This window comes from Phycodurus eques, chromosome 17 (assembly GCF_024500275.1).
Source record: "Phycodurus eques isolate BA_2022a chromosome 17, UOR_Pequ_1.1, whole genome shotgun sequence".
NCBI lineage: Eukaryota > Metazoa > Chordata > Actinopteri > Syngnathiformes > Syngnathidae > Phycodurus > Phycodurus eques.
Genome location: NC_084541.1, coordinates 2,636,128 through 2,663,542, shown reverse-complemented (window position 1 = coordinate 2,663,542; position 27,415 = coordinate 2,636,128). Strand labels below are relative to the sequence as shown.

The window sequence follows — 27,415 nt, the reverse complement described above, 5'->3', positions numbered from 1 at the left end:
CTTGAAGCTAGAAATGGAGCATATTATGCAAACTAGACAGAGCAGCAGACTTTTGAAGGGCTTGTATGCAAATAGTGAGGTCTATATAGTGGTCAAGCTTTATAGTCGCACGTCTTTTCTTACTGCAACGTTTGTGTGTGTGTGTTTATTAATAACAATAAGGTTCCTGCAATGCACCTTTCCAGCCACAAGATGACGCAAACGCTTTATAGTGGATTAAACACATTTGCATGGTTACCGCCACTGAAAACGCGCATGTAATATCAAGCCAGTAGAGGGCTCTTGGTTAATTAGAAACACACCCGTAATGAGCATCGTTACGTTTGGAGGAAAAAGGGGGACGCTTGCAAGTCTGAGAACACCATCCCAACTTTGAAATATGGGGATGGCAGGATCATGTTTTTTTTTTTTCTGCAGGAGGGACTTGTCCACTTCACAAAATAGGTGGCATCATGAGGAAAGAATATTATGTGGAAATACTGAAGCAACCTCTCAAGACAAATGGGGGTTTCTAACAGCACAATGACCCCAAGTATACTGCCATATGTAAAATGAAGTTGCCTTGCCTTGAAAAGAGAAAAACTATAACAATGAAACCTACTACCGTATCATTAAAATAACACTCGTCTACTAGGCATAATAAGCAACCTATTATTATTATTATTAGAATTTGTGCTTAATTTGAGGTCAGTTTAACAGTGACTCCCTCATCAGCATATATTGAAACATGTAAAGTGACGACAACCGGACGGCATAACATACTGTATTTGTGGGGGTGTATTAAAAGTAATTAGGACAGGGGGCAGTAAGTAAAATAAAATTAATGTAGATGTATGTTCATATGCAGGTTATTCATTGTGTCTCTAACCATTCTTTTTAAATGTACTGGTGTTGAAGATTGTTGTGGAGAAACTTTTGTCTTTCTTTCACCCCTTAGCTAAAGTAGTGGAACATTCCGGTGGGAGGCAGGAGGTTTCTTTCTGCTAAGTGTGGTGGGATTTGCTCGTTATCCGATGTTTGGGTTCCTTCCCGAGCGAAAGGCAACCGTCGTGTGGTCCGACCGAAGCGACAACAAGTCCGAGGACAGTCCCTTGAAGATAAGGGGGAGTTGGCGACACTTGCTGGGTAAGTCCAATTTGTGCTCGTCGACGCCGAATAACGGTCACGAATCATCCAGATGAAACCACTCAGGGGGGTTGCTAGTTTAGCTACTGTTACTAGCTTAACTTATTGTTAGCTAGAATTTATGCGAACCGGTATGGAAACGTACAATACAACGATAGTACTGTTCATTCACTAACCAACTAACATCCTGCAGTCTGACGTGATGTTGATTAACATGACCAACGTAACTCGTTTCGCTGCTTAATGCGAATGCAACGTAGTTAGGTATTAAAAGGGCAACGTGTAGCGTTCGTTGAAACAACCAATGTGGATGAAACAGTGTAGGTGTGTTACGTCAGAGGCTAAACTTTTTTTTAGCTAATATTTATTTTGGGTGAAGCGAAAGTCGGAAAGTATGTAGTACACGCTTAATCAACTCTCGATTGTTTTTTTTTCTTTTTCGTTTGTTTTGACCCCGTTCTTTAAACCCGGCCCATCAAGAGTCCTGTAATATCTGTTGCATTAATTTTGCCATTTTTCCAAATGAATTGAAATGTATTCATTCATTTTTTCCCCATTTATATTATTAAATACTCTACTAAATAAAAAGGAGCATTATTATGAAAAGAAAAATATGTATGTTGTACTCTTGTCCATTTAATTTATTTTAATTTTATAATTGGTTAATTATAAATGACAATGTAAAAATGAATAATTATTTTATTATTCAAATAATCTATTGACCTTCATGTCTTTATTTAGCACATCCACCTCCCAGTTCTGAGGTTGGGTGTTTGAATTTTCCAGCTTCTTTCCACATTGCAAGAACATGCATCCTCTAATGCAAACCTAATGAGGATTAGCGCTTTAGAAAATGGATGGGTTTTTCATACACATTTATATATTTTATCTCACCGATCTATTTGTTTTAAAAACCAAATTTGGCCCTTGAGCGTGAAAGTTTGCCACCCCTGCTCTGAGACAAGAACGAGTGGTCAAACATCAATGAGTGCAAAGGCGACCTCATTGATGTTCACACTATCCTAATATAGCCTCTCCCTCTGTACATTGTGACAATGTGTTTTAACTAAAAACAATGGAGCTTAGTGTAAAAAAAAAAGTGTACACTCTTTTCTCTGGATAATTAACATTGTTTTCTGTGAAATTTTGATTGTGAATTACTTATAGTGAGCGTGAAGAGTTGATTGTCTATGTGCCTAGCGAATGGCTGACAACCAATGCAGGTGTACTACACCGCCTTCAGCCCAAAGACAGCTCATCCACGAGTTTAATGAGAATAAGCGGTATACAAAATGGATGGATGGATGGGTTAAAGGGACACAGTTCCAAATGTTCTTGCTCTCAAGTGGCGCAGTCAAAGTTTAATCAACAATCTAAATTATAGTCAATTAAATATGGTTCAAATATGTTACATTAGTGTCAATCATAAAAAACGGAATGTGTAAATCCAGCCTTAGTCCCTCATTCTTTCTTTCAAATGTATTTATAATTATCTCTAACCATCTTTGTAAAAGCTATCCTCTCTGTATTGCTCCCCACAAAACAAAAGAGGATTCTCTCCAGTGACACAAACAAAGAAAATGCAATGTTAAAAAAAACAACCAAAGAAACGACAAACTTTAAGGTTTTGCAAGCCTCTTGTATTGAGCCATGCCATCCATTTCACAGCTGTGTCGCCGGAAGCGCCATGGATGAGGAGGAGCAGTTTGTGAACATTGATCTGAATGACGACAATATCTGCAGTGTCTGCAAGATGGAGACAGATACAGGGACCTTATCTTTCTGCCATGTGTGCTTTGAACTCAGCATTGAAGGTAGGACTACTATTGATTTGTGTTTATCAGCTGCTCACATCACGGACTGATACCCATTAAGGACTTCCTCGTTGTAGACATACACTATACACCTCCTCGTTGTAGACATACACAAAAGTATTCTATCGCCTGCCTTGACTCGGGTATGAATTTAAGTTGCATCCCATTTTTAATCCATAGGGTTTAATATGACATCGGTCCTCCCTCTGCAGTTGTAACAGCTTAAACTCTTCTGGGAAGATTTTACCCGAGGTTTAAGAGTGTGTCCATGGGAATTTATAACCATTTTCCCAGAAGCGCATTTGTGACGTTTCACACTGATGTTGGATGAGAAGGCCTGACTCTCAGTGTCCGCTCTAATTCATCCAAAAGTGTTCTATAGGGTTGAGGTCAGGATTGTGCAGGCAAGTCAAGTTCATCCACATCAAACTCTCTCATCCATGTCTAAATGAACCTTGATATGTGCACTGATGCACAGTCCTGTTGGGTCAGGAAGCGGCCATCTCCAAACTGTTCCCACAAAGTTGGAAATGTCCAAAATATTAGCTCCTGAGCTCCAGTGAAAGAAACTCTGAATGCCTCAGCATACCAAGACATTTTCGAGAGTCAAACAGTTTGGCCTTCCTGTTCCAACATGTCTGTGCATCAGTGCTCAAAGTAAGGTCCATAAAGACATGCATAAGATAATTTTGTATGGATGAACTTGACTGGTCTGCCCTCAACCCGTTAAATCACCTTTGTTACAGCTGCAAAGAGTAGACCGAAATCATATTAAAGGTCAGAAGACAAATATGTTATGGGGTCAGTTAAAATTAATATTTGCATTGTTTGTTATGTAATACATGCACGTAACTTCCAGCAAGTTTTCAACCATAGTTTAGCTAAAAATGAGGTTTTTATGACGCATATTGAGTCCTCCCCTAACATACCCGAAGCTCAAGACACCAGGGTGTTGTTACTCTATCCACCGCAAGGGCTACCGGAAGCGACGTTGCAATTGCCAAACACAGCACGCTACACTCTATACGCAATGGCGAGCAACGTGCTGGAAGATGTGGAGGAGGAGGATTTCGACGTACAGGAGCACCCAACTGAACTTGGCATCGTCAAAGCGTACATGTTTGAGCCGATCGGACAGTGACGACGACGAGCCGCCGAGTAGCAGCTGTACAACAGAAAAAGAGAGTGGCCACTGGCTCAGTGTGACGGTATGTCAAAAGCATGTCTTTTTATACACTCGTGGCTTGAAATAATGCCACCCCAGGGGTGTCAATATTTTTGAGCACGACTATACGTATTATATATTCATATATGTTTCAGTGACACGGCACAAGCTTTTACATAGGATGCAGTATTCCTATATTTGGTGTGGCCCTCGCTCGAGTTGCGTTCTAACACGCCGCACAGTCTTTGCCCGTGTGTCTGTTGGCTTGTCATACAGGCAAAATAACAGACGACAATACTAAAAAGTACTGTGTGGGTCTTTTTTCCCTACTCCCCAGTGCATAGTAACTATAATAGTCGTAGGTCTATACAAGGAAATGCTCACCTCTTGTCTGCGCCGCTTCGCCAGTGCATCGTGGGGGCTGCGAGATTTAGTTCTCTTGCTGGCAGCGGAGGTCCCGATGGCCGTAGGAAAAATAGTTGGCACCGCAGCTGGTTTCAGCCTCTCCCTAACGACACCTGTGTATCCAATGCTTTCTAAAAACACGCCGGTTCAAAGTGATGGGCACAGTTTGGAATGCTCGCTAGGCACCCATAGCTGACCACGTTTCTTCCCCTGTCGAGTGACTTTCACTATCCACTGGTCACGTATTCCTTCTTCACTTGGAAAGCCAAAAAAAAAAAAAAAACTCTTGCCGCTGCCTGAACCATTTGTACAACCAAATGTCACACAATAAACCATCGTTAAATCATACGACAACAAATATACAAGGACTGGAACAACAGCATGGAACAATTGCACACGCCGAACGAACAGGATGTTTGGCTCGTGTGACGTCACAGCGCCAGAAAGAGACGAAGACCCGAAGACGCGGGATGCAAAAAGCAGAAGGCGCATTCTACATCATATTTATCGGTTATTTTATTTATTATTTATTTATTTATTTAATATGCGGTATATCTGCCAGATAATCACTTCGAAATGGCAGATGTGGTTTTTGAAGGGGTTCTAGAGTTATCAAGAAAAATGTAAAAATCTTTGTCCTCTGACCTTTAAACCAAATTGATTTAGAGTTGGATATCACTTAAAATCATATGTGAGTCAAGGCAGGTGAGCAAATACCTTTGGTAATATAGTGCACTTTGACCGGACACTTCATTAGGTCCACCCACACTGTCCACTCTTGTAAGCTCAAATACAAGACCATCTCCAAAGATTGTGAGGTTCAGTTTTGACTCAGTCTCTGTGTTAGCACGTCATTAATTCAAAAGGTTTGTTGAGTTCTTATCTGGTTGTCTTTGTCAAACATGTCTTTTATCTGCCTGAGTAAAGTTGGCCTTGCATTGAAATACGTGTCATGTCCCGGAAAGCTTAAATCCTTCTCTACAAACACACTCATTCAACCGTTTGATGTGCCAGTCAAACTCAAGAGTGTGTGTTTGAAGTCTCCTTATCTTAATGAGTTTGAAGAAGTAAAAAATGTGCAATCAGAAGGGATTATACTCTCTCTTGGCTCTGATCGTCAGCATCTCTCAAGGCCCTTTTCTGCACTCTAGAACTACGGTGGACATTCCTCATCAATGTCACATCGCTGATTAACAGTTCCCAGAATTGTACAATATCATTCTTTTTATCAGCAGCCCGAATGTATACATGTATATTTATAGGCGGCATGGTGGACGACTGTTTAGCACATCTGCCTCACAGTTCTGAGGTCCAGGGTTCAAATCTGTCCTCGCCTGTGCGGAGTTTTCATGTTCTCTCCGTGCCTCAGTGGATTGTCTCCCGGTACTCCGGTTTCTTCCCGCGTTCCAAAAACATGCATGGTAGGTTGATTTAAGACTCTAAATTGTCCATAGGTGGGATTGTGAGTGCGAATGGTTGTTTCTCTATATGTGGCCTGCGATTGGCTGGCGACCAGTTTAGGGTGCACCCCGCCTCTCGCCAGGGTCAGCTGGGATAGGCACCTGTACACCTGCAACCCTAGTGAGCATAAGTGGTTCTGAAAATGGATGGATTGATTTATAGCTCCCCTGTTAAGAGACTGGGAAGTTAAATGTGGTGGTCTGGATAATTTGCTCTTCTGATTGAGAGCTTTTCTGAGCCACAGCTGTGTCTTGTAGCATTTCTATGTAATAGTAATAATATCAGATCCAGTAATACACAACCCTCCTTGAGCTGTCACCCTATTGTGGTGGAGGGGTTTGTGTATCCCAATGATCCGAGGAGCTTAGTTGTCTGGGGCTTTATGCCCATGGCAGAGTCACCCATGGCAAACGGGTCCTATGTGAGGGACCAGACAAAGCACAGCTCCAAAAAACGCTATGATGACAAACAATTCAGGAAGACGTTTTCCTTTCCCGGACGCGGGTCACCGGGGCCCCACTCTGGAGCCAGGTCTTGAGGTGGGGCACAAAGCAGAGCGCCTGGTGGCCGGGCCTGCACCCATGGGGCCCGGCCGGGCACAGCCCGAAAGGGTAACGTGAGTCCCCCTTCCCATGGGCTCACCACCTATGGGAGGGGCCATAGGGGTCAGGTCCAGTGTGAGCTGGGCGGTGGCCAAAGGCGGGGACCTTGGCGATCCGATCCCCGGCTACAGAAGCTGACTATAGGTACGTGGAATGTCACCTCTCTGGCAGGGAAGGAGCCCGAGCTGGTGCGTGAGGTCGAGAAGTTCTGGCTAGATATAGTCGGGCTCGCCTCCAAGCTTGGGCTCTGGTACCAGTCCTCTCGAGAGTGGTTGGGGACTCTCTTCCACTCTGGAGTTGACTAAGGCGAGCGGTGCCGAGCAGGTCTGGGTATACTGCCCCCCCCCGGCTCAGCACCTGTACGTTGGGGTTCACCCCGGTGGACGAGTGGGTAGCCTCCCTCCGCCTTCGGGTGGGGGGACGGGTCCTGACTGTTGTTTGTGCCTATGCACCAAACAGCAGTTCAGAGTACCCACCTTTTTTGGAGTCCTTGGAGGGGGTGCTGGAGAACACTCCCGCTGGGGACTCCATCGTTCTGCTGAGGGACTTCAATGCTCACGTGAGCAATGACAGTGAGACCTGGAAGGGCGCGATTGGGAGGAACGGCGTCCGATCAGAACCCGAGCGGTGTTCTGTTATTGGACTTCTGTGGTCATCACGGATTATCCATAACGAACACCATGTTCAAGCATAAGGGTGTCCACACGTGCACTTGGCACCAGGATAACCAAGGTTGCAGTTCGATGATCGACTTTGTGGTCATGTCATTGGACTTGCGGCCGCATGTATTGGACTCTCGGGTGAAGAGAGGGGAGGAGCCGTCAGCTGATCACCACCTGGTGGTGAGTTGACTCCGAAGGTGGGGGAAGATGCCGGTCCGACCTGGCAGGCCCAAACGTATTGTGAGGGTCTGCTGGGAACGTCTGGCAGAATCCCCTGTCAGAAGGAGTTTCAACCGAAAGAACAATATCCCGGATACAAGCGGCCGAAATGAGTTCCCTCCGCAGGGTGTCCGGGCTCTCCCTTAGAGAGAGTGTGAGAAGCCATCCAGGAGGAGCTGGGGAGAGGGAAGTCTGGGCGTCCCTGCTAAAGCTACTACCCCGCGACCCGACCTCGGATAAGCGGTAGAAAATGGATGGATGGATGGAGTAATACACAGTTGATGTTTTGTGTAGCATGTATCATGTAGTCAGTTGTCCAGGCTTACTCATCTAACTCCGTTTGATGGACTTTGACTGATATCCTTCTTGAACATTGGACTAGGCTACTTTATTACCTTTCACCAGGGGTCGCGAACCTGTGAGTCGCGAGCCACATATGGCTGTTTTGAGAACTGCATCTGGCTCGCAGACAAATCGTAGCAGACAATTCTTATAATAAATAATAATGAAGGAATAATTCCGCTGACATTTTAAAGTCAAACAGAAATCACTGTTAAAAACATACTTTTGCCTTTTAATCCAGCCATCCATTTTCTACCACAATATGGGTGGCTGGAGCCAGTGCCAGCTCTCCTTCCAGGTACAGTAGAGTCAGACACCAAAACTTTAAATAAAATGAAAAATTGATGAAAACGGGCAAATACAAAGCGGCACTTTAACACACGTCATGCTACATTTGCTCAACAAAAATTGTGTTCCCCAGTGTATGTCGTCGAGTTCTCGCGTTACCGGGCTTCTATCAGGTTAATATAATGCAATTTAATAAGGTAGATATCGTTTTCCACATACATACTTTGTTACCTGGTTGTTTTTGTCTCACACAAATAAAACCATCTTCTACTCCTCGTTGGACAACAACAGATTGGATGATTCATTGAAACACGGCGGCTATTAGAGCAGAGGTCACTATTTGTATTCTGACTGTCTGAAAAAGCAAAAATGCATGTATCTATTTTCTTGTTAATTTGCAAAAGGCAAAGGTCAAGTGGGGCGGGGGAGTTCCACTAGACTGCTGTGTTATTAGTGTTTGTCAAGGAGCAAGATAAGACTCTGAACTGTACCAGCCTCGGTGTGCTTCTCGGGGTTCCTCAAGTGGCTGTTACATAACTTCTTCCAGGGAGTGTTTACAGAAAGGAGTTTGTGAGTCATTCAAGCATGTCATTGATGCGAAACAACGGGGATTGCCAAACTACAAGAAATGTGACTTATGCCATTTCTGTACTCGTACTAAACTTTGTGCCTCAAGCCTCACACTGAGATCCTGGAAAATGGCCTTATTGGAATTGTAACAAAAGAGCTGGAATTTCTTCACTGTTACCTTTTACACAGAACCCAGCAAAGGCGACACCGTAGCACAACTGTGCACAGCGATCTGATAATTAGAAATGTGACAACGGTACAAGCGTCTGTTGTGAGTTATAAAATACTTTCCGGACAGTGACGTTGCTTTCAACACAGCCGGGTGGGGAAAAGTAAGTGCCATATGTTACACTGTATTCTTTTTTTCGCTTACACACATCCACCGTCTTAATTTGTGTCAGTGCCATTGAATCTAAACAAAGGCTGTCTTTTGCAGGCAGTACAAAAGGGGCTTAATCCACCAATAGTGTATTAAATTCACCAAAGCTCTTCATGCGTCACTTTACATATTTGTGTGGTTTCTAATTAGCCAAAAAGCTCCCACGGTTGAGGACGGTTTCTTTGTTTGAACCTGAACTTGTACTCAAAGTGTTAGTTCCACCCACAGCCTCTCCACACTCCCTGCTACTTTTGAGGTTGCATGAAATGTTGAGACTTGTTGACGCCACTTAGTGACGTGCACAGTGCTTGAATTTGCTCTGATACATCACCCCAACAAGACCCATGAATAAGCTCCACGTCAATGCCACGCTCCAATGGATCACTAATGTTTAAGCTTTGACACCGTTTGTAACTCAGATTTCTCCTCTGTTCCCATTGAGCTTCGAAATGTGTATATTTAGTTGTACAGACTCTCTATGGAAGAAAAACATTGGTTTCACTTTAGTTCTGGGTAATGTTGAAGATCCAAGTAGGTGTTTCCTGAGGAAACTCCTTTCTGCCTATTCATCCAGCTCCTTTAGAAATAACACCATAGTAATTGTCTCCATCTACAATACATTTCGAAGCCTGTTCTTCAATAAGAATTTCCAACTGTGAGAAACATTGTTTCGTTTCACTGCACCATGTGAGCTGTGACAAGTACATAGTTACGTAGCCGGAATCGTCAGCCCAGCAGAGAACAAGGCAGCTGCTGCGGTCTCAAAGAATAACAAAACAAAAAACATCAGGGCTAGAGTGGAACCCATATTGTGTGTGTATTAGATGTAATATATATTTATAGTATGAGAAATAGTGTTATTTTCTTGAATTATAATTGGGGCATACTTCAATGCAGAGTCAAAAAGGTATGAAAATCATTGAAAGTCAAGAAGGTATTAAAATACTCTGACACTTTTTGCTTGCATGTACTGTTACTGGTTATCTCTAAATCTTCCAACAAAACCTGTTGTGAGTCATATGATTCAAACCAATATTCAAATGGAAAACACGCAAACTTCCTGTAATGGGTGATGCTCAGTATAGAGCAGAATGTCACATTAATTTCAGCTCAAGTTCTTTGAAGTGGAATACAGGAAACAAACCCTTTTCATCTACAGTGAGAAGAAAACGAATGTGAAAGTCTTTGGAGTTTCTTAAACAAATACTCAAATGGCAAACAAGCAAACCTCCTGTAATGGGAAATGCACAGTAAAGAGCAGAATGTCACTTGATTTCGGTTCTGGTTCTCTGAAGTGGAATATAGGAAACAAACCATTTCATCTCCGGTATCTGATGGTCGACAAAAACTGTCCATTTCCCCCTCACCAGGCAACATGGCTGAGCCTCCTGGTTCAGCTAATCACAGCAGCGTTCCTTTATCAGCTTACATAAATATATTTCTGCTGAGGCCTGCTCATGTTACCTGCTGGGCCTTGTGTTGTCAGGATGATGCAGCTGATTCTCATTTGCTGCCCAACAGTGGCTATTGTGACATACTCCTACAAACAGCCCATTCATTGGCAGTAAACTCTTAACCCTACAGTTAAAGCTGCTGCCAGGTGCTGGTAATTGTATATTTGATCTCTCAAATGTTCCAGAACATCCTCTGGGGTCTTCAAACACATTCCAGTTAACAAGTGAATTACAGCATATGTTATATGGTACTTTAAGTAACAGCGTTAGGAGAAAATAGTAACCTACAATGGCATCGCTTTGTCATAAAAATGTCAATACCAGGTCAAATTTTCGGCCCTCTGGAAAGATGAATGACTTTTATATCCAATGCATCCTTGTGGGATACTATCAGACCAAACTTTATTCTCACTTAGGCTTAATGTGAATTAAGACAGTGGTCCCCAAGCCTCAACGTTTGATGCCCCAGACTGATTTCAACAAATATCTCACATCAAATAATTAATTCAAACCTCGTGGAAGAAGCTAATAATGATGTTCACCCCCGCAGCCCTTTTTGACTTTCACTTTCTTAGTTGAGCCAGTTGCAGTTACACTGCACATACACAATGACTCATCAGCCAAAGGAAAATAAACCTGTCTTGCATTCTCGATTGATGGTAAGTTAACTGTTGGATTTATCTCACCAAACATTATAATGAATAAACACAAAAGGAATGAAGACGTTGGTCATTTTACTCATGAGGAGGGCGCATGGGAGATTGTTCAGATTACAGCCTCTCAACACGCTCTAAACAATCTCTCCCGTCGCTCCTGCATTTATTTGAAAATAGGGAGGTTTCTAAGTTTACAAGACATAACGTACTAAGCTACAAGACACAACACACTAAGGGTAGGGTTTCAAGGTGAAAACATGGCACCTGCCACGTCCCGGCCACGTCCTTCTCTCAGATGATTCCTGCTGAGTCATCTTCTTGAAGGCGAGACATCTTTCTTTCTAAACATTGTCCATAATACTAATGCAAGCTAAGCAAATAAATGATAACTTCTACAATACATCTAACATTTCCCTCCTGTTTATCATGTATTTGCACAAATTCTCATATCATCTTACAGTCACTTCATTTCGATTTTTTAACTGTAGAATCATTTTTATGAAACAAATACATTTATACTCAGAGTAAATTTGTCATACATGAATTTTGTAGTTTAAACATCGTAATCATCTGAATCAGGAAACAAATCAGTTAAAGCAAAATCATCATCATCATCATCATTATCTTTATCATCAAACAGTAAAGGATACATCATCTCCATACGGTTCTCCATGGGGTTATGGCTGTGGTGATTAATTTACTGATTAAAGCCCGAATGCATGGGATACAACAACATCCACAAAATGTCAGAATGGCTGCAAAAACAGCAATTGATATCAATATTGGTGAAATTAGGGTTTTATATTTACCAAAAACGCCCCTCCAGCTGTCCCACAAGGAGTGTTGATTGAGGGTCCGTAGACCATCGATGGCTCTGGTCAAGCTGCCATCTGAAGCAGTATTGTTTGTTCTCCAAACATACCGCAAACACCTCCCTCTCTTGCGAGGAGTGTGTCGACAGCTATGCGGTTTTGGAACGTCCTTGAAGAGGTAGCTTTGAGCTGCTCATGCACAGCTTCCAACCCACTCTGAGTCCAATTTCCTAATCTCTGTACATTGAAGTGGATATAGTTTATCCCATCAACATTTTTATTAATCGTACACCACCAGCATATGAAGTCCTCCTGCAACTTGGTCAGCTAATTTGTATTGATTAGGAACCCCATGAGGAACACCTATGGCGTTGATGTATATTTTATGTTGGATAATTTTGCCTCTGCCAGGATAAATCTATTTTTTGTCTATGTTCGAGATTGGACAAAAACATTGGTGCCCTTTCCATTAAATCTTGAACAGGCATAGGGTATACTGACACATGCAATATCAAAGTGATAATAGTTCACAATCCAGATCTTTAGGTAATCTATCAAACAGTCTATCATCTCCGGACCACCACCAGCTGCTGCTCCGTGATACTGGCATAAATTTTGGTCCGACTTTTAAGGTTACTTTACACCGTGTGTCGTTAAGTGGTCCTATTTTTTTTTTTTTTCCTTTACTAATCATGTTTATACAAGTGAAATTATTCGGTGCTACTAAAATAGAATTTTGTCCCGAAACTCCTGTGACTACAAGGAACCAATCATAAGTAGTTATGTTATTAACCATTAAAATGTGTTCACTTTTCTTTGAAGTTTTTTAATGGCATTTCTGGTTCAACACGGTTGCCATAACACAATGCTACTCGGAAGTGGGGATCTTTTCCGCCAGAATATGCCCACAAACTCATCATCAAACACACTGGGTGACTTGATTTGTATTTCAATATTAAACTATGGGCCATTTTGCTTATGTTAAACTTCTTTCTATATTCTTTTGCTATTTTTTTGTGACCAACTGGACCATTCATAACCTGTTTCACCTATCCTCAATTCTGCCCATTCTCTTGAGCATCATTGGTGAGAGCCGCATATGGAATTATGATTAAAGTATCTTGATTTTGGGGGGCACAAAATATTAAACTGTTTTGCCGCTTTTGGAGGTCATGCCCACAGTTCTGATCATCAACTGTACTCCTTTTGGTACGAGTTAATGCTTCCAAATTTTTTATTATTGGGTTGGTCATATTGGTCCAGTTGGTAGGTGATTTCCTATCTAAAAAATGCGTTGTATCATTTATGGTGGGACGTCATGTACCACAAAACAAAATCAACACTATAGTAACCAAAGTTGCTATGTAACAACTCATCGAATCTCGTAACCAACGCGGGTGTGTCATTCTGCTGAGTTCTCACTAAACGGGTCGGTGTCTTTTTTCTTCACTGACCAGCAAGCGTTTTCAGAATCTACACATCTGCTCCCGCTCCGTTATCAGACTTTTGCTCACCTTCCCTATTTGAGTACTCAGCTGAAATGACTCTTTTACAGTGTGTTAAATGAACCCACGTGTTTCTTTCTGCTATTTTTTATTGTCCCATTCATTCTTTCCACGAGACCTGCACTCTGAGGGTGGTGGTAAGCACAATGGTTTTTCAAATTGATGTGGAACATGGTTCCTATTTTATTGATTATTTGATTTACAAAATGAGTCCCATTATCACTGTAAATGGTTTCAGGTATGCCATATTTTGGAATGATGTCTTTACATAGTGCTTTTGCCACCGTCAGAGCATCAGGTGATTTTGTTGAGAATAATTCGATCCATTTAGAAAATGCATCTATGATAACCAAACAATACTTTTTTCCTTCACTTTGGTTTAATTCAATATTCCTCTCCTGGGCCTCAAATTGCCTTGTGGATTATACCTAGCACAAATCATACATGCTCTACAAATTATTATTATTATTATTATTATTATTATTTTAATAGGAATTAAAACCATAAGTTGTATAATATTGATTTATCTGTCTTACCATCCCTCCTGTTGAGACATGTGACACAGCATGGCTCAATATAGCAGCCCATTTGAATAGTTTTTTTTTTTTTTTTTTTTTTTCTCTTTGCTAATGTAAATTTCATTTTGTAGTTTTGCACTTTGAATTGCGTTCTTGTTGTGGAACCCTCTTACTGGCTATCAGTATAGATTGTACCATCTTTATTTATTTTTAGTTTGCATGCCTCGGTTAATGCTACTAATTCAGCAGTTTGTTCGGCCAATTCCTGACAATCATGCTGCGTGCCTTCATCAGGTAAGGGTGTTAGCGTGGCTGGATTTAAGGTTGTGCATCGCTCAACAGTCAAATGTGGTTGTGACAGCAAGATGGCCATGCAAGATAAATATTTTGCAGGTGTTAAAAACGCCATATTGGTTTCCAATAGGAGAGCAGACCCTGTATGTGGGTCCTTAAGAGTTAATGGATGAAATAACACAATCGTGGAACTGCTCTCTACTGCCATTGAAGCTGCCACAACTGCTCTGACACAATGCAGTAATGCACACGTCACGTTGTCCAATTTAGTCAAAAAATAAGCCCATTTTTCTTAGTATATCACCGTATTGTTGTGTAAGTACGGAGGTCATGTCATAGCTTTTACAATCTACAATTTGAATGAATGTTTTATCATTAAATTTGGAAGGCCGAGCGCAGCCCTGGACACCAAATGTTGTTTAATGTCACAGAAGGTCTTTTCCGCCTCTGTATTCCATAGAACAGGTGATGTCATTTTAAGGTTTGCTTCATACATAAATTTTGACAATGGTGCAATAATTTCTGCATAGTTTTGAATCCATGCTCTCCCTTAATTTGTCAGACCTAAAAATGACATCATATGTTTCTTTGTTTGTGGTTTAGGGTTTTTTCAAACTGTAGCTTTTCTGCCTTCTAATATAGTCCTTCCTCCTACACTTAGATTATGTACCAGATATTTGACTTGTTTTTTTACACCATTGCAATTTATTCTTGTTAACTTTATGTCCCTCCTCTGCTAGATGACACAGTAAGGCTAATGAATCTTTGCATGTCGCGCCCTCCTGGGGGAGTGAATTTAGACATGCTTGTTATTATTACTTGTGAATAAATGGTTGGACTTTCACAGTAACCTTGTGGTAATCTAGTAAAAATATATTTTCTCCCTCAAATTTAAATGCAAACCAAATTTGACTGTTCTTTTCTATTGGTATAGAAACGAAAGCATTGCTTATGTCAATATTTCTTCATCAATTTCAGTGAGGATCATTTGGTCCAATCATACAGGATGCATGTGTCTCCCTTCATCAGCCTGCGTTGTCCAAAACATCGCATTCCTGATTAGACCAGTTGACGCACTGTATTCCAGTTTTTCTATTTGTCGCCAATCATTTGTCTCCTATCCTTGTTTCAGTAATGTTCCCACATGTTTCCATTGTGACCCATAATCTTTGCACAATGAAATACGTGGGACACTTGTATTTTTATACAGTTCCTTTAATTTGTCCAGTAAAATAATTCCTGCCGCGACTTTTGCTTCATTGTCTGAGTACAGATAATCTACAGTAATTTTATCAGGTGTCGCATATCGTAACTTGTTTTCATATACTGGGTCTTGCATTGGCGTGTTTTTGTACCACAGTGTTATATGCAGCTCATCATTGTTTTTTTTTTATCTTCTATTTGTGTGATAAGCTGCAAGGCTGCAGACAACAGGGCCTCTCCCATGTTTAACGGTGGTTTGTCTGGGATATCGATTGTATAATAGAATGTACTCTCTCTGTTTTCTAGTGTCATATAGAGGTTGTCTCTTTTTAATTCATGTTTTCGTTTCACTACAATATTTTTATTTGAAGATGGAATGAGTATAAGTCCTAGTTGGAATAAGCCATCTCTTCCCAACAAATTCACAGGGCACTCCGGGACTTTGAAAATTGGCATTTTACAAGTTCTCCCCTGAGGGAGAACTCTCTCTAATCCACACAGGCTCAAGTTCAAGTTCCATGGCAAAAGTAATTTGCGTATTTGCAGATTTAACTATTGCCTTATGTCCCGATAGTTTGGAACCTGGGATCTTTTCCCTACATGCTTTTGTATCGCAAGGAAATTTCATTTCTTTCCCATTTATTGACAAGGTTATTTCAGGTTTTTGTTTTTTTGTGTCCAAACTCAGAATGTCCTGTAAATTGAAATCCACTTCCTCATTCTCTGTAATAATTAAACAAGAGGATTTGTTGAGTTGGGAATCAGGTTGGCTTAGTCATGCGGTTGTTTCTCCGTATTCTCTGTTATTTTTCTTAGGGCAGTTACGTGCGATGTGGCCTTTATCTCCACAGCACCAACAGATGGTATTATCATAACATTTTCGACCATATCTTACTCTGCTGCGTCCTCTAAAATTATCTCCCTCTTTGCCTCGATAGTATTTCTTTTTCTCCTATCCTTTTTCTCTTTTAGACGCCATGTTTAGCCAAAAAGTAAGTCGTCAAATCCATCTTTTTCCATTTGTGATATATTATTTTTTGTGTCGACCCTCTATTTTGTTTCGAAGTTGAACTAATTTTTGCGAATTTAGCTAGCCAGCGAAACCGTATTTGGTTATCCGCGTGTTTAAATTTTTTATTTTGGAAGGGTTTTGAAGTTGTACACATTTCCAATCTTTACACGTCAGGCTTTCTGTTGGATTCGTTTTATTGTTATTGTTTCCCATTTTTGTGAATTTGGAAGTCAGTTTATTCGCACCTAGAGTGACCTAATACTGACTTTATTCAAACAATGACTGGGTGACAATGAATGTCTGAGTTATGGTAAACCTCAACCTTCTACCCCAAATGGGGCGGAGGATTCTTGCCTCTGCTTCCAAACTCAGTTGTCACTTACAATCCAGTCTCTTACATCCATACTTTTACACACACACACACGAAATTAGTAACGTTTTAACAAACACACGAAAACATGGAAACACGGAAACACAAAGGCACGGAATTTTAAGTACGTCTAGGACTCCGCCGTCCTTTATTTTTTGAATTTTTTTTTTTTTTTTTTATTTTAACACGGAATTTTAGCACGTATAGGACTCCGCCGTCCATGCGGAATTTATAGGACTCCGCCGTCCATGCGGAATTTGTAGGACTCCGCCGTCCATGCGGAATTTGTAGGACTCCGCCGTCCATTTACTTGCCAGTGACTAGTATTACACAAGGTTTATTTCGCCGCAGACTTCTTTGTCGCGCGATACATTCACTCAATTTAACTCACCAGTCGTCTTCAATCCTGTGGATTGTCGTCAACCTTCAGATCCCAGTTGAGGAGTACGAAGACCAGTCCCGGAAAGGGTCTCAATTGCCGTGGCCACGGTCTCTTAACTGGGTGTCGGCTCCACAACTGGAATCCTCGGGTGTGTTGACATCCGGCTCGAAGGACCAATTTAATGTTGGATTTATCTCACCAAACATTATAATGAATAAACACAAAAGGAATGAAGACGTTGGTCATTTTACTCATGAGGAGGGCGCATGGGAGATTGTTCAGATTACAGCCTCTCAACACGCTCTAAACAATCTCTCCCGTCGCTCCTGCATTTATTTGAAAATAGGGAGGTTTCTAAGTTTACAGACATAACGTACTAAGCTACAAGACACAACACACTAAGGGTAGGGTTTCAAGGTGAAAACATGGCACCTGCCACGTCCCGGCCACGTCCTTCTCTCAGATGATTCCTGCTGAGTCATCTTCTTGAAGGCGAGACATCTTTCTTTCTAAACATTGTCCATAATACTAATGCAAGCTAAGCAAATAAATGATAACTTCTACAATATATCTAACATTAACTTATAGGATTTAAAGGACATTGTCTTCTGGCAAGCTTTTTTTTTTTTTTTTTTTTTTAATAAATGCTTGTTAGTACATTGCTGCTGCTTGCACGAGGTCAATGTTGTTGTCTATTTAGGCCACACAGCTGCTGACTATAAATACTTCCATGTGTTGCCATGCAGCTCTGTTTGATACCTTTGCACCAATGACCTTTGTCCCACATCTCCAAAAATGACTTTCAGCACCTCTCAAGTGTGTCACGATTACAAGTGCCCTTGCAGTACTTGGTTTTAAAGTTCTAAAGTTAAGTGGAAAAGGTCGTTCTAAAGTTAACTGCAGAAGATCGTTCCGTACATGAGAAACATATTGGCTTTTGTATATTTATGTTAAACAGAGCATATGGAAACATTCCTAACTGCCCCATATAGTCATAAACTGAGACATTAAACGGAGGAGGCCAACAGACTATATATGTTCATTTTTCAAAAATGTTGCTTCTTTGTGTACAATACAGCTGAAACGTAACACGAAGCTGTATCTGTGATGTTTTTGTAATAACGTTACCCCCCTCGCTGGAAAATCCTTTTGCGGGCACACAGGTATATTAATGATTAGCTTACTAACACAATGAAAACAGATAATGTAGTACTGCTACACAAATCCTCTTAATTCCCACTATGCTAGCTTTCTGTTTACAGATATTTACAGTACTGACATATTGGGAGCTGCACACACTTCACCGCACCTTCTCAATGCTGACTGCACAAACAAGTTGCCACGTAACTGTAGATGAGTCCAATCGTAGTCAGCTGGCCAGTCTTACTACAGCTAACCAGTGGAATTTTGCTTATCTGGACGGTAAGCTATGGAGAAAAAAACTTGACGTGCTAGAAAAAAAAAACTGACTGCAATTTTGGAATCGACATGCCAATTTTAGTTTGAATCAGCATAAAAATCTAACGCAACAGAATATATATATTTTTTCAAATTGTTCCCGTGTTATTGCATCTTCAACTGTGCCCCACGTGCCTTTAAATAAGGTCATCTTAAAAGTATCAATAGTATGAGTGAGTGCAAAGGCCACCCACAAGAAGGAAAGTACAGTAACAGTGCATCTATTTAATCCAATTTTATTTAGTCAAGTAAGAATTCCCATAAACAATAATTTAGACAATGTTCTAAACATCATAATCAAAGAATGCGTTAATGATGGCCTCAATTAATGAGTGATTTGTATTTAATGCACTTATGAGTCTAGACTTTTAATAGGCATGCAGTAATTATGAGTGGACCTACGTAGTTGTGTCAAAAGTTGACACACTTCAGGAGTATTCTGCAATTGTCATTTCTCTGCCAAGCTTGGATTGCCACCATGACCACAAGCATGTCTGTTTTGTGTAAATAATTAAAATGCTCCGGCATGTATGAGTCGCACAGAACTACAAACTTAGTTGTCCCTCTGACCAATCGTCTTGGACCACTTGGCATGTAGCAACAGGCTACTCTTCCTTGTTGAACCCCCACCGTTAAATACGTTGAAAGGAGTGTAGTGGAGTTATGCCTGCATCAGACTACAAGGTTTTAGCCCCGATATTGGCCCAATTTGCTATCGCAGACTTTTTTTTTTTCCTAATTGGGCCTGACATATTTTGTTGGGAACGACGAAACTCCTTGTAGCGTGACATCATCTAATAATGTATTCTTTGTGTGATTACAGGTGTTCCTGCTGCCACCCTTTTGCATTCAAAGTCTCTACGAGGCCACAGAGACTGCTTCGAGAAATGTCACCTGATCGCCAACCAGAAGCTGTCACACTCTAAGGTCTCCCGAAGTGCCTACGAGGGAATGAAACTGGCCCTCAGCCAAAAACTGAATCGTATCATCCAGTATGCCCAAAACAAAGACAATGTCCCTTCCAACGGCCTCAGCAGATGCGGGTCCAGGCTTCTCTGTTACAGCCAACAGAGTGACCGCAAGCTGCTGCCTCAGTCGGAAGGCCAGGTGCCCCGCTACGCTCCCTGCTGGGAACCGGGGGGTGCCACGCGGCTACCCGACTACACCGTGGGGATGCTGAAGTGCCACGCAGCCCAGGAATTGAGGATCCTCCAGAACTCTCATGGGGACGTATGGCCCAGTGGCGGCAGGAAAGCTCTGCACATCCGGAATCCACCATCAGTGGGAGTGCAGACTGAGCGCAAACATCAGGGCCATAGCAGAGATGAATGTGAGCAGATGTGGAATTTACCTACAGTGTGAAGCTAACTATAACTACTTAGACTGTGCGATATGGTACCATTTCTGTTTTACATACAGCATCCAATTAACATTTTGATCGGCTTTCTTTTAAATATGAAACCTGTTTGTAACACACTCTAATCCCAGCTAAAGATTTTTCTTTTTCTTTTAGTGACTAAAATGTGTGTGGATGAACTCCATCACTTGAACAACCAGCTTCTCATGAAGATTCAAAGTAAGTGTTTCAAACAAGCTATGAAAACCATATTTTTCATTTATTTTATTTGTATTATATATATTTTTAAATTATTGTTTTTTTAAACAAATGTGTCCAGTCAGAGTTGCAGGGTTGCATTCAGTCAGTGGTGCTGCAGGGCTTTGAAAGCATTCCAAAAGGAGGCGGCAATATAGGACCCCCTATATGCACATCTTGGATGTATGGGTAATTGCTACTTGACAAAAAAATTAAAACAAAACAGGTCCTTCATTTTCCAATGGTTAACAAAAAAACAAAAATGCTTAACTTTAAAGGCTAAAAGCCTTTTTATACGCTCGCATTGCATCATGTGACCGACGAATTGGCCCGCGCGGTCCCTCTGCGTCGCTTGACGCGCACACGGCAAAAATTGTTGCTTGCGCGTAGAATGCCGCAGAGATCATCTCTCGTGATTGGTCCCTTTTAGTCACATGCTGTGACGATGTAATCAGCGTTCCTCCCGGTTCCACATAGCACCTACGCCGCTGCCTTCTCGATTGATTTTGCGGCATAATTAAACGTATCATCTGGTCATCTAGGTCCATTTGTTCTAGCAGACACTGTTCCACGGTCGCCATTGTTGTTGTTTTGTTCCTTGTTACGGAAAGGAAAGTAAAAATGGCAACCGGAAATGGCCACAAACTGCAGTGGAAACTCCACCCTGTGGCGTCCTCGCCAATACAAGCCGCAACGACACCCCCCGACTTGGAGGAGAACTGCAGCACACTTTCAAAACCGCACGCTTGGGTTGCGCTCGAGTATAAAGGCGAACTGCGTACGGGATAGCCGCAGTGACGTCAGCGCAGTCGCCGTCCGCGCGAGTATAAAAAAGCCTTAAGGCATCATGTAGTCTTTGGCTATAACCTGGCATATTTACATGGAAATGTTAATGAATATGTATTGTCCCTTTTTAAATAAATGAAATAAATCAATGTAAATCTTCCAATTCATAGATAGGGATTTTTTTAATATAATGAACTGTATAGTTCACCCATCTGTGAAATTAAATATACCGGTAGTTTTTGAACACCACTCCGGTGTACCGTATTTTCCTTCATTGTGACGCATATTTTCAATGTCAGTTGGTGGGTCTTCCATAATAAATATTTAACAAATTAATAAATTATAACATTGTTTTAAAATGAGTGTATATTACAAAATCCTTCAAAGCAGTTTGAGCTAAGCATTTTTAAAGGTTTTCGCATGCAAAAATGTGTTCTCTGCTTTATGGAACTGAATTTCTGTGCCTCTTCTTCCACAGAGGTCTTCGAGGAGCTAACTGCGGCCGTGCAGGAGAAAGACTCGCTGGCGTCCGAGCTGCACGTGCGTCATGTAGCCATCGAGCAGCTCTTCAAGAACTGTGCCAAGCTGCCCTGGCTGCACATTAGCAGGGCTGGGGTCAAGACCAGCACCAGCAGCAGCAACAGCGTCGGCGACCCCGTAGAGTGACAGTGCGTGTGCGAGTCTTTGGAATATTTTTATACATGTTTCCTGCAATAAGGCTGAGAAAGGAATGCCCTCATTTGCGAGATGCTGAGGGAACTGCACTGTGCTCAGCATTAAGGGCTTGCTTGGTCCTCCTCACAGTTGTCGTGAGAATACAAGGATTCATGTTGGTTTAGAAACAAACTAGTCAAAGTCCAAACTTCTCTGAATGCACTTGGTTCCTCCTGTATTTCATTTTATTTAGTATTATTTTATGTGAATATATATATGTATATAATATATATATATATATATTTTTTTTTTACTGTTTCTGATCTTCACACTCGCCATTTTATTTTGCTTGAATTTATGTTCTCAGTTGTTATTGCACTTCTGCAACTTTAACATCCATTTTTTTTTAAATAAACTTTTACATAGACACACACACACAAAAAAACTGTGTGTGAAGATTAGACTATATACGGTATCATAAAGGACCTTACATTATGCAATAAGATGATTTAAGTATCGTCCTGAAAAAAGCACAGGGAGATGTGTCCAAAACACAGCCAAAGGCTTTATAAAAGGATAGCTTCTGACCTGTTGGGGTATCCCTTCCAAGTAATAGTGGGTCTTCATTAGTTCATTCAAGCTCACTCTGAAAACAAGTATTGCTTTAATATGGAGATGCATGAGGAAATGTCAATGATGTCTAATTGTCAAACCAAAGTCTGTCCAAATTATGTGCTTTCACGTATGAACTGCAAACACCGTGAACAGATGTTGCCTGTGTGGAGTTTGCATGTTCTCCCCAGGTACTCTGGTTTCCTCCCACATCCCAAAAGCATGTATGGTAGGTTAATCGAAGACTCTTGAATTGCTCGTAGGTGTGAATGTGAGTGTCAATGCTTGGTTGTTTATATGTGCCCTGCGATTGGCTGGCAACCAGTCCAGGGTGTACCCTGCCTCTCGCCCAGAGTCAGCTGGAATAGGCTCCAGCACGCCGCCAACCCTAGTGAGGATAAGTGGTATGGAAAATGGATGGATGGATGGATGGGAGAGTTTGTCCATAAGGATGATTCATTTCATTTTTGTCCAGGTGAAGTGTTACAAATGTGAGAGAGTTTTATATTCATGCAATACATGATACAATGTTTTGGTTAGTTTATGAAATAACGCTACGCAAGAGAGGCAGATAATTTACAAGTTGTATCTAATACAAATATTTGTCTTCTGAGGAGGTCGCTTGGCTGCAGAATCAGATTCCCGGTTAGAAATATTGTAAAAATGTTGGTGTATTGCTTTCATTCGCTCTTTGTAAGAGATCCCATTGATTTGACCCTTTTGGGGGGTTTAGCTCCGTTCTAAATGTCATTTTTGTGTGTTTTTAAGATTTGTTTTTAATGTAGCCTGTGTGTCTAAAGTTGGTTTGAAATATGGACGCTGTGTATTTTTGTATAGTGTGGGAAAATGGCTATATCCATATATGCCTTCGTCAGTAGAAATCCTCAACTGGAAACTTTTTTTCGTTTGACTTTATTTTGATCAAAGCTTTATTTGTGTCATGCGATCTTTTTTACTTACTATTTATTTTGTGTGTGTATAATGGTGGACTGTACAGAGCTTGTGTAATTTGTGCTTTTTTATTTTTAATAAAATTATATTTTTTGGTACAGTATTCAGTGTTACATTTTTGCATTGGCAAGGTGAGCTTTAATTGATGCACATGTAACATCAAGGTCTATTTTTATATGTACAATATATATTATTTTAATCCAAAACTGATGATAATTCATGTTCTAACTTAAATTAGTCAAATTTGAAAAGGATATTTGGTTGATAACAGCAGATCTGAGACAAATGCGAACATGTGATAATGGCTTCGAAGTGATTAAATGAGAGATGCATTTTTTGGGGGGTCTAAATTTCAAACTTTTTTCAAGGTTTCGATGGATGGAGAGTGAGTGTGCATGCTGCTATCTAGTGGACAAATGACACAATTACAGCTCCTCTTATGGTTCTGGACGCAAACAAATAATATACTGTATCTACTGTCGGTGACGTAGGGAAGAAAACATTTATGCTCTATTTTCAGTGGCATTTACTGTAGCTTGCTTAGTGGAGGCCGCAGCAGATTTCAATCTAGAGCCTCGGAACTGTGAGGCCTTGCCTGTGTGGAGTTTGCATGTTCTTCCCGTGCCTCCTACATCCCAAGAACACACTCAATTCCCCGTAGGTGTAATTGTGAGTTCATGCCAAACAGTCAAGAAAAAAAACGATGAATGTGTGTCTTTACAGTCATGCTAAAAAAATACTTAAAGGGGACATATTATGCCCAACCAACTTGAATTTCTAGTATTTGGGATGTAATATTGTCTCTATGGTGCCTCAATATAATGTTTATAATTTTTTTTTTTTTTGCAAGGGCCTTAAAAATAAATCCATAACCTCCCCCAATATGAAATTTACAGTAACGTAAATGCATGTAAAATCAGGGTACAATATATATGTAGGAGAATATATATGTCATGCACTTTCAAATTCTTCATTTCCACAGAATATTTCCTGTTTTGCTAACGTCCGGCTCCAGCTAGAATATGAACAGCGACAGGCCTGACGGTTAAACCTCGTTTTCGCCAATATGGAATGAAACGTCACAATACATTCGCTTCACTATCGTCGCTTCCGTGCCATTGCACATTGTGGCTTGAAGACAGAGGGCAATGTCCCCTGGCGCACAAAAGCATTTTCACTTGTGGAGTCAGCACTTCATCACCAACAAGTGGCTGAATTACATTTTTCAAATAATGCGTGGATCTGTGCATGTGGACACATCGGCAAACACAAATATCCCCCATAAACAATATAAACTGCGCTTATTGACTATAGCGTACTATTTACAATGTTGACCTGTAGGCAATTTAGGATCCCCTTTCTTGCCCAGCGACACTTAGACAGTGGACAGCCAGAGCCAGGATTTGAACTGACAACCTTTCAGTCAGTGGAGAACCTGCTAAGCCAACAGAGCCGCTGACGCTTACCTGTATGCGCAACAACACTCAATGCACCTTTGCTTGCCTTCTGGTTTTGAGGCAGCTTGAAAGCAGTTCTGGATCTTCACCTATCCCAGCTCCAACTGCATCACAGTGAGACAGACAGTTTAGACCGACACATTTTCAGAAATAAGACAGATAATAAAAGATGTACGAGTCACAGGGTGCGGTGTGGCGGAGTGAAGGGGGAGACAGGTGGACCCAAAGGCAGGTGAATTGGCAAGGCAGAGCGCGAGTGCAGTTTATGCAAAACATTGATCCAATTGTTCAAATCAAAACAGATACACCCAGAATATCACTAAAAATGGACCTTGGACTTATTTTAGGGGAATTTTATTTGAAATGCAATGCACCGAATGTAAAAGACATTCATAGAAATTGAGTTTTGTGAATAATTAGCTCCTAAAAAGAATAATAATGTGAATGAGTTTCCAGTCAGTAAACTATTGAGCAGCGCCTTGGCTTATAATCAAAGCAAAAGACACAAGAACAAAACTTCTCTCTCGATCCAATTCAAACAGTGGGTACGTTTTAACCACCTGAAACATTTCCGACCAAGAAAAACATCTCAGCTAACACCTACCAAATAACATTAACACTGACCTACAATCGGGCAGCAAAAATGAGGACTGATAATAACAATAACAATAATAATAATAATAATAATAGTGCATATTGAGTGGCTGAAGTTCAGAAATGCGCCACATATGGGGTGGAACAAACCATTTTTGAGGCAGTGGGGAGAAAGTCTACGCCTTGCCCGCCGAGCAATGGCGGCCCTCGCTAAAGCTCGTGCTTGGCAATAATGTCGCCTTCCGCCAGATGGCAGCACCGCCTCTCGTGGAGGTGGGCCGCGGGTCACGTGACACCCTGTGGCTCAACTGTGCACCTGCAGCGAGGAGGAGGGGCGGGCCGGTCTGGATGCTCGGCGAGCGCCGCGACCGCCTTCCTCTCGCTTTCTCGCCACAAGTTTCGCCGAAAGGACTTTAGACTGAGCGGGGATGGAGGTACCGAACGCCTGCTTGTGCTGTTTGCTGCTGAGCATTTTGGGAGGTAAGTTTTGCTTCCGACGACATATATATATACATATATATCTATATTTTAATTTGAATTATTATTATTTAATTTTTATTTTTTTTTCTGGTCAAGCCCTCGTCGCGTAATTAGAACGCCGAACCCGTGGCGACAAACCGGACACTCGCTTTTTGTTTCAAGGCATTCAAAGTGCTGCTAACTTTTGTTGGAATTCTCGCGACCTTCGTGAGGAGCAACGTTGACGCACAACTCGCTCAGTCTGTATTAAAAAAAAATAAAAAAAATAAAAAAATAAAAAACATAATAAAAACAAAAAAACACGTGAAAAAAATTGCCCAACTGAGGGCAATTCCTACCCAAGGTCAGTTTTAGAAAGCTCGCGCAGCGGAAACAAACGTCGAAACTCCACTTGACTCAAATGGTCCAAAGATCTCACGACGGGATTCAACGTGCGATTTCGAGCAAAATGAAAAGATCCACAAATGTCCTCGTTGGCGAACACGACGGCCGCGGGGGCTTTGGAACCTGTGGCTGCAGAGCTTCCAAGTGCCAAATCAAACTCCATCGAATGTAATATAAACTGGGATTTACTCGCATTGGATACTAGTTACTATTCAGCACTAGTGACCTTTGCTATAGAGTTCTAATGGGGGCTGTGGAGCCGAAAAGTCTGCTTTTTATTTGATTCAATAACCACTTTGTTATATATATAAAAAGCTTCTCTTTCTCTTTGAACATTTGAGTGGCGATTGGCAATTTCCACACCTTTTGTTATGTTTGTAGATACCTCCATGAATTTGTTTTAAAACTACTTCATGTGTCGCTGACAAGTACATGGGTGTGTTTAATGTCCAGGAATTTACTTTGAAACTCACAATACTAACTCCTCCCACTCTAAACAACAGCTGAAGCTGTATTGTGTGTTTTTTTTTTGTTTTGTTTCACTCCGTTTGCCGTTATATTGCAATTTGTTGAAATGTGTGTTGATTTTAAAGGGATGCCACAGGGCAGTGGCGTTTGGGTTCGAGCCGCCATGTAATAAAGAAATGCTTTAAGACTGTGTGGCATAGAGTGAATGTAATACAATGTTTAGATTTAGACCCTGTTTTTTTTTTTTTTGCACTTCTTTTGTCTCATGGCTTACATTTTGTGTGTGTGGGGTGGGGGTGCTCATTACCGCCCTAATGGCAAAGCGTGGCCTCATCATTTGGCCGATGTTCCACTTCAGCAGACAAGAACAAGTGTCTGTCGAACTGGTAGCATTCTTGTGACAGTTTTGTCTCCAGGAGTAAATAATATCTGCAAACCGCGCTTAAAAATGGCGAAAGAACAAGTGAGGGCATTTCTGCTCCGTTTTCTTTTTGCAGTACGACTGGTGCAATGCACGCGACTGTATATTTTTGACCAAACAAAACCAATATTACCAACAGGGTTGGGCCTTTTCAGTTTTTCTTCATGGGCTATAGGTGAAAGGCAGCGCGGCTGGCTAGTGGTTAGTTCATCTGTCTCACAGTTAGGTTCTTGGTAATGAAGACAAGCGTCGTATAATATGGCTGGACAGACAAAAAAGTAAAGTATTTCTGGGTCATTTGAGCTGGCAGATCATACT

General features: G+C 41.3%; 2 protein-coding genes across 2 annotated transcripts in view; both read left to right on the top strand.

Moving 5' to 3' along the window:
* Positions 1 to 978: 978 nt before the first annotated feature.
* c17h21orf91 (chromosome 17 C21orf91 homolog) lies at positions 979 to 23,396 on the top strand. The gene is made up of 5 exons (XM_061703325.1): positions 979 to 1,125; positions 2,794 to 2,939; positions 19,520 to 20,026; positions 20,210 to 20,272; positions 21,555 to 23,396. The coding sequence occupies exons 2-5, from the start codon at positions 2,813 to 2,815 to the stop codon at positions 21,740 to 21,742; spliced, it is 885 nt and encodes a 294-aa protein (XP_061559309.1). The 5' UTR covers positions 979 to 1,125; positions 2,794 to 2,812; the 3' UTR covers positions 21,743 to 23,396.
* A 2,313-nt stretch (positions 23,397 to 25,709) lies between these two features.
* The window catches only part of cxadr (CXADR Ig-like cell adhesion molecule), a 51,396-nt gene continuing 49,690 nt past the window's right edge, over positions 25,710 to 27,415 (top strand). Inside the window, exon 1 of the mRNA XM_061702965.1 lies at positions 25,710 to 25,824. Within this exon, the coding sequence (XP_061558949.1) occupies positions 25,773 to 25,824 (52 nt within the window). The 5' untranslated portion in view covers positions 25,710 to 25,772. The remainder of the gene's footprint in view (positions 25,825 to 27,415) is intronic.